The sequence below is a fragment of the Cetorhinus maximus genome, chromosome 4 (assembly GCF_964194155.1).
Source record: "Cetorhinus maximus chromosome 4, sCetMax3.hap1.1, whole genome shotgun sequence".
NCBI lineage: Eukaryota > Metazoa > Chordata > Chondrichthyes > Lamniformes > Cetorhinidae > Cetorhinus > Cetorhinus maximus.
Genome location: NC_135882.1, coordinates 134,100,288 through 134,113,748, shown reverse-complemented (window position 1 = coordinate 134,113,748; position 13,461 = coordinate 134,100,288). Strand labels below are relative to the sequence as shown.

The following is a 13,461-nucleotide window of genomic DNA, read 5'->3' as shown; positions in this document are numbered from 1 at the left end:
AACCTCAGCCACTCTATTTAAATATGGAACACGGACTCCCCAAGGCCGCAGCAAACACAGGCGGCCTGGTAGTCCGTGAGCCATCTTAACCTCCTAATGCATGGAACTGCTGCGTGCAATGCCCTCCACACCAGATCCCCAATGGAAAAGGAGGGAACTCCCAGGTAGAGAACACTCCACTGGGGCCCTCCCCCACCGTCGTATGGCAGGCCGGAACACCATGGCATGTCCGGATGGTTGCTTAGGGTGAGGACGTGAAGGGTGTGCAGCAGCAGCCCATACAAGAAGCTCTCCTGCGCCGAATGAAAAGGCACGAGGACAACTTCTGCAAGACGGCTCAAATTGTGAGGCCCAGGTCCCTGAGGGAGGCTGACTCTCTCTATATACTCTTTTAAAGAAAACTGTAAATCAATAAAATAAACTAATAAAAGGGGGTGACAGCCCCTGGTGCGGCACTGTAACAAAAATTTAACTTTAAAAGGAAACATAACTAATCAAATTAAAACAATGCTCCCCGGGGCCTGACTCTCTTTATTCTCTTTTGTATATAACAAATTAACAGAAAAGAAAACAAACTAACAAATCAGGGACAAATTAAAGGGGCAGCCCCTTAAAGGGATACTGCAAACAAAAAAGGCAAAATCACAAAGGAAACTTACAAAAATCAAATTAAAATGGGGCCTGACTCTATATGTGTTCTTAGTACTGTGGCTCAGTTCATAGCACCCTCGCCTTTGAATCAGAGGGTTGTGGGTTCATGTCCTACTCCCGGAAAACCAAGAACTGTGATTGTACTCGAAAGAGTTGCAATCTGTGACTGTTGATAACTCGAAAGAGTTTCTTAGTCCTTAATCAAACATTGCCAACACCTGTGTATTTCCAAAATAATTGACCAACTATTAACTGGCCTCCTCAGCTGACCTAGCAATATACCATCTCCACTGATTGATGCTTCACAGTGGTATAAGTTAAATGCCAAATCTAATTTTACCCCAGTTCCCTTACACGAACACATCGTTAGCTTTTCAACAAGCTTCCTGAATACCGACTCTTGAGTTTGAGTGCCAAGAGCAACAGTGAACTATAAACCAGATTCACAGTATTGGACAGGTCCCAGCTAGCACTGACATAGGCCTTCCACACCTCACCAGTTTTTCAATTGGTCTGGGCTGGAAAACGTAACACACCTGGTCCTAACCCTACCCATTTCCGATAGCAGGTTCCATCAAGGCTGACTATACCTGTCCATGTTTTATGATAATTAGGTGAGGAATACCACAGCCTCCACTGTCAGGCCTGGCATCCAGAGTTCAAAGGTCATGGGGGAAGAGGAGAGCCTGCAGGATATCAAGAGAGGCATCTGCAAATACTCCCAGAGCACAGCCCCAACCAGCAATAAACAGGTTATTTTATATAGGGATTGCAAAAAGATTTTTAAAAACAGGCATGCACAGCAGCTTTCTCCCAGTAGGTCCAGAGGCCTGTCCGAATAAAACTCTGCCCCTAGTTTGGCCCAACTCTCCATTACTTGCAGTTAAATCACTCTGAGTCGTGTGAGGGACCACTCTGAGGCAGGCCCCAGCAGAGATTCTCCCTTTAAAGCCTAGGCCTTTGTCCTCAAATCCTGTATTTCAGAAGGAACCTCCTTATTTGCATTATAGATAGATTTAGAAAAAATATTCTTGGGATGTGGGCATTGCTGACAAGGTCAAGACATATGCCCGTTTCTACTTACATTAAGGAGGTGGTGATTGAGAAGAAAGGGTTTGCTAGGTACTTCAGAGGACAGACAAGACTCAACCACATTGGTGTGGGACTGGAGTCACAAATAGGCCAGGACAAAAGATTCCCTTCCCTGAAGGAAGGAACAATAATTACCTTTGTTGACAGAGGTGGTTTCATGTATCCTTTGCCTCACCGGGATCTGGGATTCATTAGATTCTGTTTTTATGGAGTCATCTTGGGGAGAGATCCTGCTCCTGGCATCTCTAAGCGGGATCGGGAACGGCAGCTCATTCTCACTGGAGGAACTTGAATCTGACGGACTAAAAGCGTGGTGTATCCGGCGGCTGGTCTCAATGTCCAAGGATCTGGCTTCAGCTCGGACAGAGTGTGGATGTTCAGTCCTACGGCACTGCTCCAACTGTGCAGATATCTGCAAGGCTACAAAAATAGGTCTTTTGAAGATTTTGCTAGACAGAATATTTTCCACTACAAGTTGGACTAATTTACTTTTTAATGCTGAGAAACCAAGGTGAAATGAAACAGGCTATAGGCCAAAGCACCACCAAGTTGACAAGGGAAGGAAAAATAGCCAAGTGGTTTTGAAATGATTCCAAACTTTGGTTTTAAAAGACAAGTCTGTGAGCCATTTGTGGCTTCCAAATTCAAGGAATCCAGCTCATGAACGTTCAGGATCTAACTATGCTTATATTTCTTCATCATTGGGTTCTCCTGTTTGAATTTTGTGGGCCTGAATGTTTGGAAAAGGCTATTCCTAGACCTGTGGCTAAGTCCTAGCACTGAACATCAAGATCTGCATCAGCAACTTGAGATCAATGCAAGTTAGTGAGAACGTTGATTTAAAGTTCAGGCTACCCCTGCCTTGGAATCAAAAGATTCAAGTCCCACTCCAGAGAATGGAGCACATGATCTAGGCTGACACTCCAGTACAGTACTGAGGGAACACTACACTATCAGAGGTGTCATCTGCTCCCTCAGGTGAATGAAAAGTTTCCATGACACTACTGTGAAGATGAGCAGGTGATTTCTCCCCAATGTCCTGGTCAATATTTATCTCTCAAACAAAGTCACTAAAACAGACTAACTTTTCATTTATCCAGTGCTGTTTGAGGGATGTTGCTGTAGGCAAATTGTCTGCCATGTTTTCCTATGATACAACAATCACCAGATTTCAAAAATACTTAATTGACTGTAAAGCACATTGAGATGTCCTGAAAGATGCTATATAAATGTAAAAGCAAAATGCTGGAAATCTGAAATAAGAACAGAAAATGCAGTAAATACTCAGCAGGTCAGGCAGCAGCTGTGGGGAGTGAAACAAAATTAACTTTTTAGGTTAGTGACCCCTCATCAGAAAGAGATGGAACAGGTTTTTAGACCAGTAAAAAAGGCAGGGAAAGGGGCAGGAGAGATTAAATGACAAAAGGGATGATCGTACAAGACAAAAGGGATTGAATCTGGGGCCTTCTCATCTGAAAGTTCAATGCAATGAACCTGGAATTAGTCCAGAGGTGATCATACCAAAGAATCACAGAATGATTACAACACAGAAGGAGGCCATTCGACCAGATGGGCCCATGCCGGCTCTCTGTAAGAGCAATTTAGCTAGTCCCACTCCCCTGCCCTTTCCCCAAAGCCCATCAATTTTTTTTTCTCTTCAGGTCCTTATCCAATTTCCTTTTGAAAGTCACAATTGAATCTCAGGCTGTGCATTCCATTCGTACCTACTAGTATTTCATCAAATAATTTCATTAACCAATTGCCACTTCCAAACCTATTCATTTCTCCCTCATTGTAAAAGGTCTCATCGAAAGGATGCCACCAACAGGTCAGCACTCCCTCAGTACCACTCCAGAATTGTCAGCCTGGATTAAAGGGGCAAAATAGAGCCACAATCTAGATTTGATCACTTTCAACTCAGCCAGGGTACTATTTGTGTTATCCACATAAATGAATGAGGGAGTATTAAGGAGGTAATCTACTAGATTCCATTATTAGGAAGGTAGTAGTAGGACATTTAGGAAATCATAGTGCTATCAGGCAGAGCCAACACAGCTTTTGAAAAGGAAATCATGTTTGACAAATTTATTAGAGTTCTTTGAGGAGCGGGGTGAATAAAGGGGAGCCAGTAGATGTAGCGTATTTGGATTTCCAAAAAGGCATGCGATAAGGTGCCACATTAAAGGTTACTGCACAAGGTAAGAGCTCATGGTGTTCAAGGTGATATATTTTAGCATGGGCAGAGGATCAGCTAACTAACACAAAACAGAGTCCAGATAAATGGATCACTTTCAGGTTGGCAAACTGCAGCTAGTGGAATGCCACAAGGATCAGTGCTGGGCCCTCAACTGTTTCTGATCTATATGGAGGACTTGGTTAAACGGACCTACTACATTGTAGCCAAATTTGCTGATGACATAAAGATAGGTAGGAGAGCAAGTTGTGAGGAGGATATGAAGAGTCTGCAAAAGGATATAGATAGGCTAAGTGAGTGGGCAAAAATGTGGCAGATGGAGTATATGGTGGGATTTTCCACACCCACCCGCCGCCACGATCTTCCGGTCCCGCCGCAAGCTAATGGGCTTCTGGCTCGGGCACCGCATTGCCCGTGGCGGGTCCTGCCCGTGACGGGGCCGGAAAATCACGGCCATAATGTGGGAAAACATGAAGTTGTCCACTTTGTCAGCAAGAATATAAAAGCAGAATATTATTTAAAGTGATGGGCAGTGTAATCAACAGTACTATCAAGCAACACTTTAGACAACAATAAACTGCTCACTGATGCATAGTTTGAGTTCCGCTTCAGAACTCATTACAGCGTTAGATAGTAGAGATTGTTTAAGTAAGTTATATGTGTATTTGGTGTGTTAGGAATAAGGTATATCTTTAAGTCTAAGTTTAATCTGTATTTTGTGGGTTAAAAGGATGAAACCTGGGATCTAGTTTCATTTGTGAGTGGAGACAGCAGGCCTAAGGTTTTGTTTGTGTGCCTGCATTCTAACTAGATTTTAGAACACTTGAAGGGAAATTAAAACAAACACATGGTTAAAAAGAAACTGTGCTGTTGCCTAGCAACAGAGGGCCAGAGAGAGGGACCCACAGAGACAGAGAAAACTATAAAAGCAGTTTCAGTTCAATTGGAAGCCAGGATTCGGCGGGACAGATAGCAAGTCCCAAACTAAAGTTGAAGCCAGCTGACAGGAGAAGCAGGACACAGGGTAAGGAACTGCAGGAGCAGGTTCCAGAAACTTAACATGGAAGTCCCCAAGACCAGGGAAGTGGAACAGATAAGATCCCAAGAGGATAGCCTAGTCAAAGGACACGAACAGGAATCTGGAAAAGGTCCTGTTCTGTGGAAGTAAAAGTAAGGAGCAGAGAGGAAGGCTCCAAGCTCCAAGCTTAAAGAGAAGAAAGCTGCAGGAAGCAGACTTAAAGCAAAAATGGCTTGCAAGAAGCCAGAAGGTCCAAGGAGATCCCTGAAGGTCTGTAACTCTTTACTATGGGCATGTGAAGCAGTGGTGTTCAATTGGCCTGGCTGAGTCAGTGAGAGAGAGTGCGTGGAATAAAGCTTTAATGCACATGGCAAACCAGGGGAAAGGAACATCAGAAGGAGGGTTCAAAACCCTGGAGGTGGACCCTTATGTAAGGTGTCTGAGAGAAAGTGTCAGTTTGGGAGAAGATTCCAAAGCGAGTTCTTCGAGAATGGATATTGGAAACCCTCGTGTGAAGGACGGAGTTCAATGAGATCGGTGGACTTACAGTGTGAGAAGCGTCTGGAGGAAGTTGAGGAGGGATCCATAGCATCTGTTTGGGGTGGCACCCATCACTTAGTTTCAGAGGGTGGTGTGTCTGACCAGGTCACCTATTGGTTTACATGGACTGTGTACTTACTATGAATGTTAAAGTATAAGATAGCTTTTGTAATTTGTGTTATCCTTACAAATCTGTACACATCTGTAAAGGTATAGTTGTGGGTGAAACAGTATTTTAATATAGTTCATCTTTTCTTGTTTAATAAATGTTTTATTCTTTTGTTAGAAGTTCATCAGCTGACTCCTGTGACTCTGTTCAGTAGCCATTCCCCACATATCTAAACAAAAAATAAAAATTAGGATCTATCAAGCTGGATTCTACCCTGAGATCCGGCTTGTCCAGTAGAAACCTCAGCTGGGATCATAACAAAGCGGGGTCTCATCCAAGATTATCGTTATAAGGTGGGATCTCTTGTGGGATTCGAACTCCTCGAACATTGGTGGGATCTGAGAATCCTTTTAATAAGTACGTAGAGGTACAGAGGTACTGGACATAGGAATTGGAGTTGCTACGAGGTATATTATATGGGTTGGAATTCAAAATGGTTTTGGAGGTCGCAAAGACTTTTTCTTACAGATGAAAGATGTAACCCTGACTGGTTCACAGAAATTAACCAAATGTAAGCTAGCGGAATTGGCAAATAGGCTGAAGTTAGAATTACACGGAGGAGAGATGAAAGCATAGTTGAGATAATTGTGCAGCATTTGAAATTTGAAGGGATGTCAGAGAGACTACGTTCTCCAGGGGGTGAGTCAATTGAATTAGCTAAGATCCAGTTGCGAATGAAACAACTTGAACATGAAAAGGAACTGAAGAAACTTGAGTTATGAAATTGTGAAAGAAAAAGAACAAGAATTGGAATTGAAAAGGCCAGAGGAAAAAGAAAAGGAAAAAGAGAGAGCATTTCAAACAGAAATGGAAATGTGAAAACTCAACCTCCAGAGGGACAAGTTAGCAACGGGGGAAAGAGAGAAGGAACAGGAAAGGGAATACCAGCTTAAAAGGCTGGACTTTAAAAAAGAGGCCTCAAATGCTGAGGGAGGTTCTGATGGTGAAACAACCACCTCCAACCCAAAACTAGTGAAGAGATGTTTAAACTTGTACAAGCCCTTCCAAAGTTTGAGAAAAGGGATGTAGAGGCATTCTTAATTTCATTTGGTAACTAAGCAAATGAAGTGGCCAAAAGTGTTCTGGACATTGCCCTTACAGAATAGGTTGGTGGGTAGAGCTCATGAGATTTATGCATCGCTGTCAGAAGAGATATCTGTGGATTATGATGCAATAAAAAAGGCTATTCTGAGTGCGAATGAATTCATCCCTGGGGCCTACAGGCAGAAATTTCAGAATGCAAGGAAACAGCCTGGGCAGACCTCAATTAAGTTTGAGGGGGTAAAGCGAAGTAATCTTGACTGTTGGATATGGGCATTAAAAGTAGAGACAACGTATGAAACTCTTAGGGAAATCGTTCTCTTGGAAGAATTTAGAAGTTCACTTCCTCCAGTAGTTAGAACCCGTGTTGAAGACCAGAGGGTTAAAACAGCTCGAAGGGTGGTGGAGATGGCTGATGATTATGAACTGGTCCATAAATCTAAATCCTTTTTCCGTTGCCCCCATGAACCCAAGAACGATAGAAGGTGGGAAGCTGAAAGGAAGGCAAGTAGCCAGGGAAGAGAAGGGACAGCTGGGAATCCCCAGGAAATTCCTCCTCAGGCCCGAAAGGAAGGTGCTGGGGGTGGCAGTGACATTCGAAGACCTAAGTGTTTGCATTGTAACAAGGTGAGACATGTTCGGGCAGATGGATGCAGACTAAATGGCAGACCTATTACAGCAGTAGGAATGCCTAAGGAATCCTCAGGAAAGTTAGTATCAGAAAATAAAATGGAAGTTAGAACTGTAGCAGTGCTACTGGTGAACCTACAGGAAAGGGCGATATGGTTTAGGATAATCCAGAGAATTCCTCTTTACTGGTGAAAGAAGTCAGGCTTTTATAAGTTCTGGATGTTTTGTTGCAAAGGGAGAAGTGTTCCCTTACTCCTCCAAAAAAATAAGTAAACAAACTAAAATTTTGAAAGACACTAGAGCAGATCAATCATTGATGGTGGCTGATGATGCAATTTGTGTTCCAGGTAGTTTTTTTCTCTTTATTCCTTCACGGGATGTGGGCTTCACTAGCTGGGCCAGCATTTATTGCCCATCCCTAGCTGCCCTTGAGAAGATGGTGGTGAGCTGCCTTCTTGAGCTGCTGCAGTCCATGTGGTCTAGGTACACTCACTGTGCTGTTAGGAAGGGGGTTCCAGGATTTTGACACAGCGACAGTGAAGGAATGGCGATATATTTCCAAGTCAGGATGGTGAGTGACTTGGAGGGGAACTTGGTGGTGGTCTCGTGCGTCTGCTGGCCTTGTCCTTCTAGATGGTAGTGGTCGTGGGTTTGGCAGGTGCCGTCGAAGGAGCCTTGGTGATTCCCTGCAGTGCATCTGGTAGATCGTACACACTGCTGCTACTGTGCATCGGTGGTGGAGGGAGTGAATGTTTGTGGATGTGGTGTCAATCAAGCAGGTTGCTTTGTCAAGCTTCTTGAGTATTGTGGGAGCTGCATTGATCCAGGCAAGTGGGAGTATTCCATCACACTCCTGGCTTGTGCCTTGTAGTTGGTGGACAGGCTTTGGGAGGGTCAGGAGATGAGTTACCCGTCGCACTATTCCTAGCCTCTGACCTGCTCTTGTAGCCATAGTATTTATATGGCTAGTCCAGTTCAGTTTCTGGTCAATGGTAACCCCCAGGATGTTGATAGTTAGGGGGTTCAGTGATGGAAATGGCATTGAACATTAAGGGCTGATGGTTGGATTCTTCCTTGTTGGAGATGGTCATTGCCTGACACTTGTGTGGCACAAATGTTACTTGCCGCTTGTCAGCCCAAGCCTGGACATAGTCCAGGTCTTGCTGCATTTGGACATGGATCCAGTATCTGAGGAGTTGCAAATAGTGCTATACATTGTGCAATCATCAGCGAACATCCCCACTTCTGACTTTACGATGGAAGGAGGGTCATTGATTAAGCAACTGAAGATGGTTGGGCCAAGGACACTACCCTGAGGAACTCTTGCAGTGATGTCCTGGAGCTGAGATGACTGACCTCCAGCAACCACAACCATCTTCCTTTGTGCTAGGTATGACTTCAACCAGTGGAGAGTTTTCCCCCTGATTCCCATTGACTCCAGTTTTGCTTGAGCTCTTTGATGCCACACTCGGTCAAATGCGGCAGACACTCTCACCTCACCTCAGGACTTCAGCTCTTTTGTCCATGTTTGAACCAAGGCTGTAATGAGGTCAGGAGCTGAGTGATCCTGGAGGATCCCAAACTGGGCGTCAGTGAGCAGGTTATTGCTAAGCAAGTGCCGCTTGATTGCAATGTTGATGGCCCCTTCCATTACCTTACTGATGATCGAGAGTAGACTGATGGGGCGGTAATTGGCCGGGTTGGAGTTGTCCTGCATTTTGTGTACAGGACATACCTGGGCAATTTTCCACATAGCCGGGTAGATGCCAGTGTTGTAGCTGTACTGGAATAGCTTGGCTAGGGGCAAGTTCTGGAGCACAAGTCTTCTACTATAAAGAGTTTCGTACTATTGTCGAAATATTGTCAGGGCCCATAGCCTTTGCACTATCCAGTGCCTTCAGCCGTTTCCTGATAGCTTGTGGGGTGAATCAAATTGGCTGAAGACTGGCATCTGTGATGCTAGGGACAGCATCCGGAAGAGGCCGAGATGGATCATCCGCTCGGCACTTCTGGCTGAAGATTGTAGCAAATGCTTCATCCTTATCTTTTGCACTGATGTGCTGGGCTCCTCCATCATTGAGGATGGGGATATTTATGGAGCCTCCTCCTCCTCCAGTGAGTTGTTTAATTGTCCACTACCATTCACAATTGGACGTGGCAGGACTAAAGAGCTTAGATCTGATCCGTTCATTGTGGGATCACTTAGCTCTGTCTATCACTTGCTGTTTATGCCATTTGGCACGCAAGTAGTCCTGTCTTATTGCTTCACCAGGTTGACACCTCATTTTTAGGTATGCCTGGTGCTGCTCTTGGCATGCCCTCCTGCACTCTTCATTGAACCAGGGTTGATTCCCTGGCTTGATGATAATGGTAGAGTCGGGGATATGCTGGGCCATGAGGTTACAGATTGTGTTCGAGTACAATTCTGCTGCTGCTGATGGCCCACAACGCCTCGTGGATGCCCAATCTTGAGTTGCTAGATCTATTCCATTTAGCACGGTGGTAGTGTTACACAACACGATGGAGGATATCCTTAATGTGAATTGGGACTTCATCTCCACAGCAACTGTGCGGTGGTCACTCCTACCGATACTTTCATGGACAGATGCATCTGCGGCAGGCAGGTTGGTGAGGATGAGGTCAAGCATGTTTTTCCCCCTTGTTGGTTCCCTCACCACCTGCCGCAGACCCAGTCTAGCAGCTATGTCATTTAGGACTCGGCCACCTCAGTCAGCGGTGGTGCTACCAAGCCACTCTTGGTGATGGACATTGATGTCTCCCACCCGGAGTACATTCTGCGCCCCTGCCACCCTCAGTGCTTCCTCCAAGTGGTAATCTGGACAACGTTCAGGTTGGGCTGTTAAGTGGCAAGTAACATTGGTGCCACAAAAGTGCCAAGCAATGACTATCTCCATCAAGAGTCTAACCACACCTCCTTGACATTCAATGGTTTTACCAAAGCTGAATCCTCAACATCAACAGCCTCAGGATTACCATTGACCAGAAGCTTATAACTGGACTAGCCATATAAATACTGTGGCTACAAGGGCAGGTCAGATGCTGGGATTTCTGCAGCAAATAACTCATCTCATAACTTCTCTCAGCCTGTCCACATCCACAAGGCACATATCAGGACTCTGATGGAATACTCTCCACTTCCCATGAGGAGTGCAACTCCAACAAAACTCAAGATGCTCAACACCATTCAATACAAATCACCCCACTTGATTGGCACCACCACCACCTTAAACATTCACTCCTCCACCAATGGTGCACAGTGGCAGCTGTGTGTACCATCGACAAGATGCACTGTAGTAACACGCCAAGGCTCCTTCAACACCACTTTTCAAACCCATGACTTTTACCATCTAGAAAGACGAGGGAGAAAACAGGTAGGAGCGCCACTCTTACAAGTCCCCATCCAAGGGTGGGATTTTCCGGCCCCAACCACTGCTGGGATCGTCCAGTCCTGCTGGAAGTCAATGGACTTTTAGCTGGGCTGCCACATCCCCGGTGGGTCCCGCCATGATGCAACCAGAAAATCCCAGCCAAAATCACATACCATCCTGGCATGTAACTATATCGCTGTTCCTTCACTGTCACTGGGTCAAAATCCTGGAACACCCTCCCTAACAGCATCGTGGGCATACCTACACCACATGGACTTCTGCAATTTAAGGCGGCAGCTCACCACCACCTTCTCAAGGGCAATTCGTGATGGGCAATAAATGCTCGCCTAGCCAGCAAAGCCCACAAACTAAGAACAAATATTAAAAAACACACAGAGAAACTATGTCACCCACTTGAAGAATCAACATTGCGGGTAGATCAAATGAGGGCCAGGAAAAACGTCTACATAAAGGATAGAGAAATCTGGAATTCTCTCCTCCATAAGGCCATACATGCTGGGTCAATTTTCAAGGCTAAGATTAATAGATTTTTGTTGGTTAAGAGTATCAAGGGATATGGAGCTAAAGTGGGTAAATGAAGTTGTGATACTAATGAGTCACAATCTAACTGAATGGCTGAGAGGGATTGAATGGTCTACTCTATATCCGTGCCGTTACCAGTGTCCCTCACTCACCCCTTATTGCAGTATTTTATATACATGAACTGATGGCTGGAGAGAGTGAGCAGTCATTTTGTGCAATGCTCTTTCCATGACATCATAAAAATTCAGCAATAAATAGCACTTTTCACAACCGCAGAACATCCAGAAGCTCTCTACAGCCAATGAAATACTTCTGAAGTGAAATCATTGTTGTAATGTAAATGGTGCTAAGATCATGACTGACCTGTATCTAAGTGAATGAGAGAACAGGCTTGAGGGGCTGAATTTCTGACTCCTGTTCTTGTATCTGTGCCTTTACCAGTGTCTCTCCCTTTATTACAGTATTTTATACACTTAGGGAACCAAGGCAGCCAATTTGCACACAGCAAACTCCAAAAAAAGCAGTGAGAAAAGTAAAATAGATCATCTGTAATGTGTTGGTTGAGTGACGAATATTGACCAAGACACAGGAAAACATCCCTGTTCTTTTTCGATTTACACCATAGGATCATTTATGTCCGCCTGAGGGGGCAGATGCACCTTGGTTTAATGTTTCATTCTAAGGATGGCACCTCCAACAGTGCAATACTCCCTCAGCACTGCATTGACGTGTCAGCCTAGATTATGCACTAAAGTAGCACATGAACCCATGACCTTCTTATCCGAAGGCAAGAGTCAAGTGAACAAACCAATACATTGAGATAAAAAAAAAACCATGATGTTGGGGGATGGGGAGGGAAAAATCCCACATTGCCAGTGTTCGATATTTAATCAATAAAAATCCAAATAAATTGATTTTCATTCTCAAGTTTTTACAGAATGGAAACTCATTACCTGTTGGTTTTTCATCCAAGTCCACTGCTTCAGACAGCTTAAACTCATCAGGACTTTTATCTCCTGCTAGTGGACTTCCAACCATAGCAGCATGCGTTGAGAACGTTTCTTGGTCCTGATGTCCTAAAGTCAGTTTACATGATGGGGAGGATGATACAGCAGAAAAGCAGTTGTTAGCCAGTTCAGGACAGGTTGTGGTGGGAGCTTGATCTAGGGAGGGAAGGTCTAAAACGGAACAGATGGGTGCAGGAGCAAAACCAAATTCTGTCATTGAAAATGCAGAAGGAATATTACTCAATGTAGCATGAGGACATGCAAGAGATCTATCTGGAGGACTGTAGGATACATCAGGCAATGTGTCAAATGCTGGTGTCTCTGCCAGTGAATGACCAATGGTGGAGAAATGCTCAGAATGATGTGAATTATCCAATCTTTTATCCTGAGTGTTGTTACCACTCACATCAAGCAAAGTGTGGTGATAAGTGTCAACCTTTTCTTCTCCATCACTACCCACTAAGCAAAGAGGCTTTTGATCAGGTGGCGGGGTCTCCAATGATGCGCTATTGTCTTTATTGTTCGAATATAATTGTTCACTATTCTGTGTAACCAGAAGAGCATCAGGTACAGTTTGGTTTACATCTGGATTGCAATACGAGTCTATTTCTAAACCAGGGACGACTTGGGTACATGGCCAATTCAATCCTTCAGACTCATGGCGTTGACATGAATCCAACCTATGATCAGGTGAACCTTTGCCAACCTTTCCTTCTTCTAATTCTGCAGGAGCCTTCATTGGCATCTCCCCCTGTACCACCTTGCATTTTAAAGTAACCTCATCAGCCTTACAGTCCTGAATGGTATGCTGTGCTATTTGACATACAGAAGGGATGGGTGAAGTTATCCAAACTGGCTCGGATGAAAGGGCTAGGTGGCCACAGATCTCAGCACCTTCTGCTCTGGAACCATCTGATGTTGAGTTATTAGATTCATCAGTGGAAATGACAAAGCCAGCTTCTGATGCAATTTCTGAAACTTCAGACAGTGGCATTATCTCAGAAATCTCCTCTACTTCTGAATTTGGTTTCTCAACTAAAACATGGCTCTTTCTATCACCTGGGTTTCCCTTTTCAAAGTCTGACTCATCTGGTGTTACAAAAGTCGCATTTTGTTGAGTGTCATCAGTGGTCGCTGTGTGATCATCAGCAGTTTCTTGCTCAAATAACTCTGCAACATTGTCAGTT

General features: G+C 44.5%; 1 protein-coding gene across 6 annotated transcripts in view; it reads right to left on the bottom strand.

Moving 5' to 3' along the window:
• Positions 1-13,461, bottom strand: part of LOC144679921 (uncharacterized) — a 106,402-nt gene that overhangs the window by 29,764 nt on the left and 63,177 nt on the right. For 5 of the 6 annotated variants that reach the window (XM_078540886.1, XM_078540884.1, XM_078540887.1 and 2 more), the window contains 2 exons: positions 12,221-12,343; positions 1,879-2,163 (listed from right to left, as the gene is read on the bottom strand). In XM_078540886.1, coding sequence (XP_078397012.1) covers positions 1,879-2,163; positions 12,221-12,343 — 408 coding nt within the window. The remainder of the gene's footprint in view (positions 1-1,878; positions 2,164-12,220; positions 12,344-13,461) is intronic. The other variant, XM_078540888.1, reaches the window with a different exon arrangement.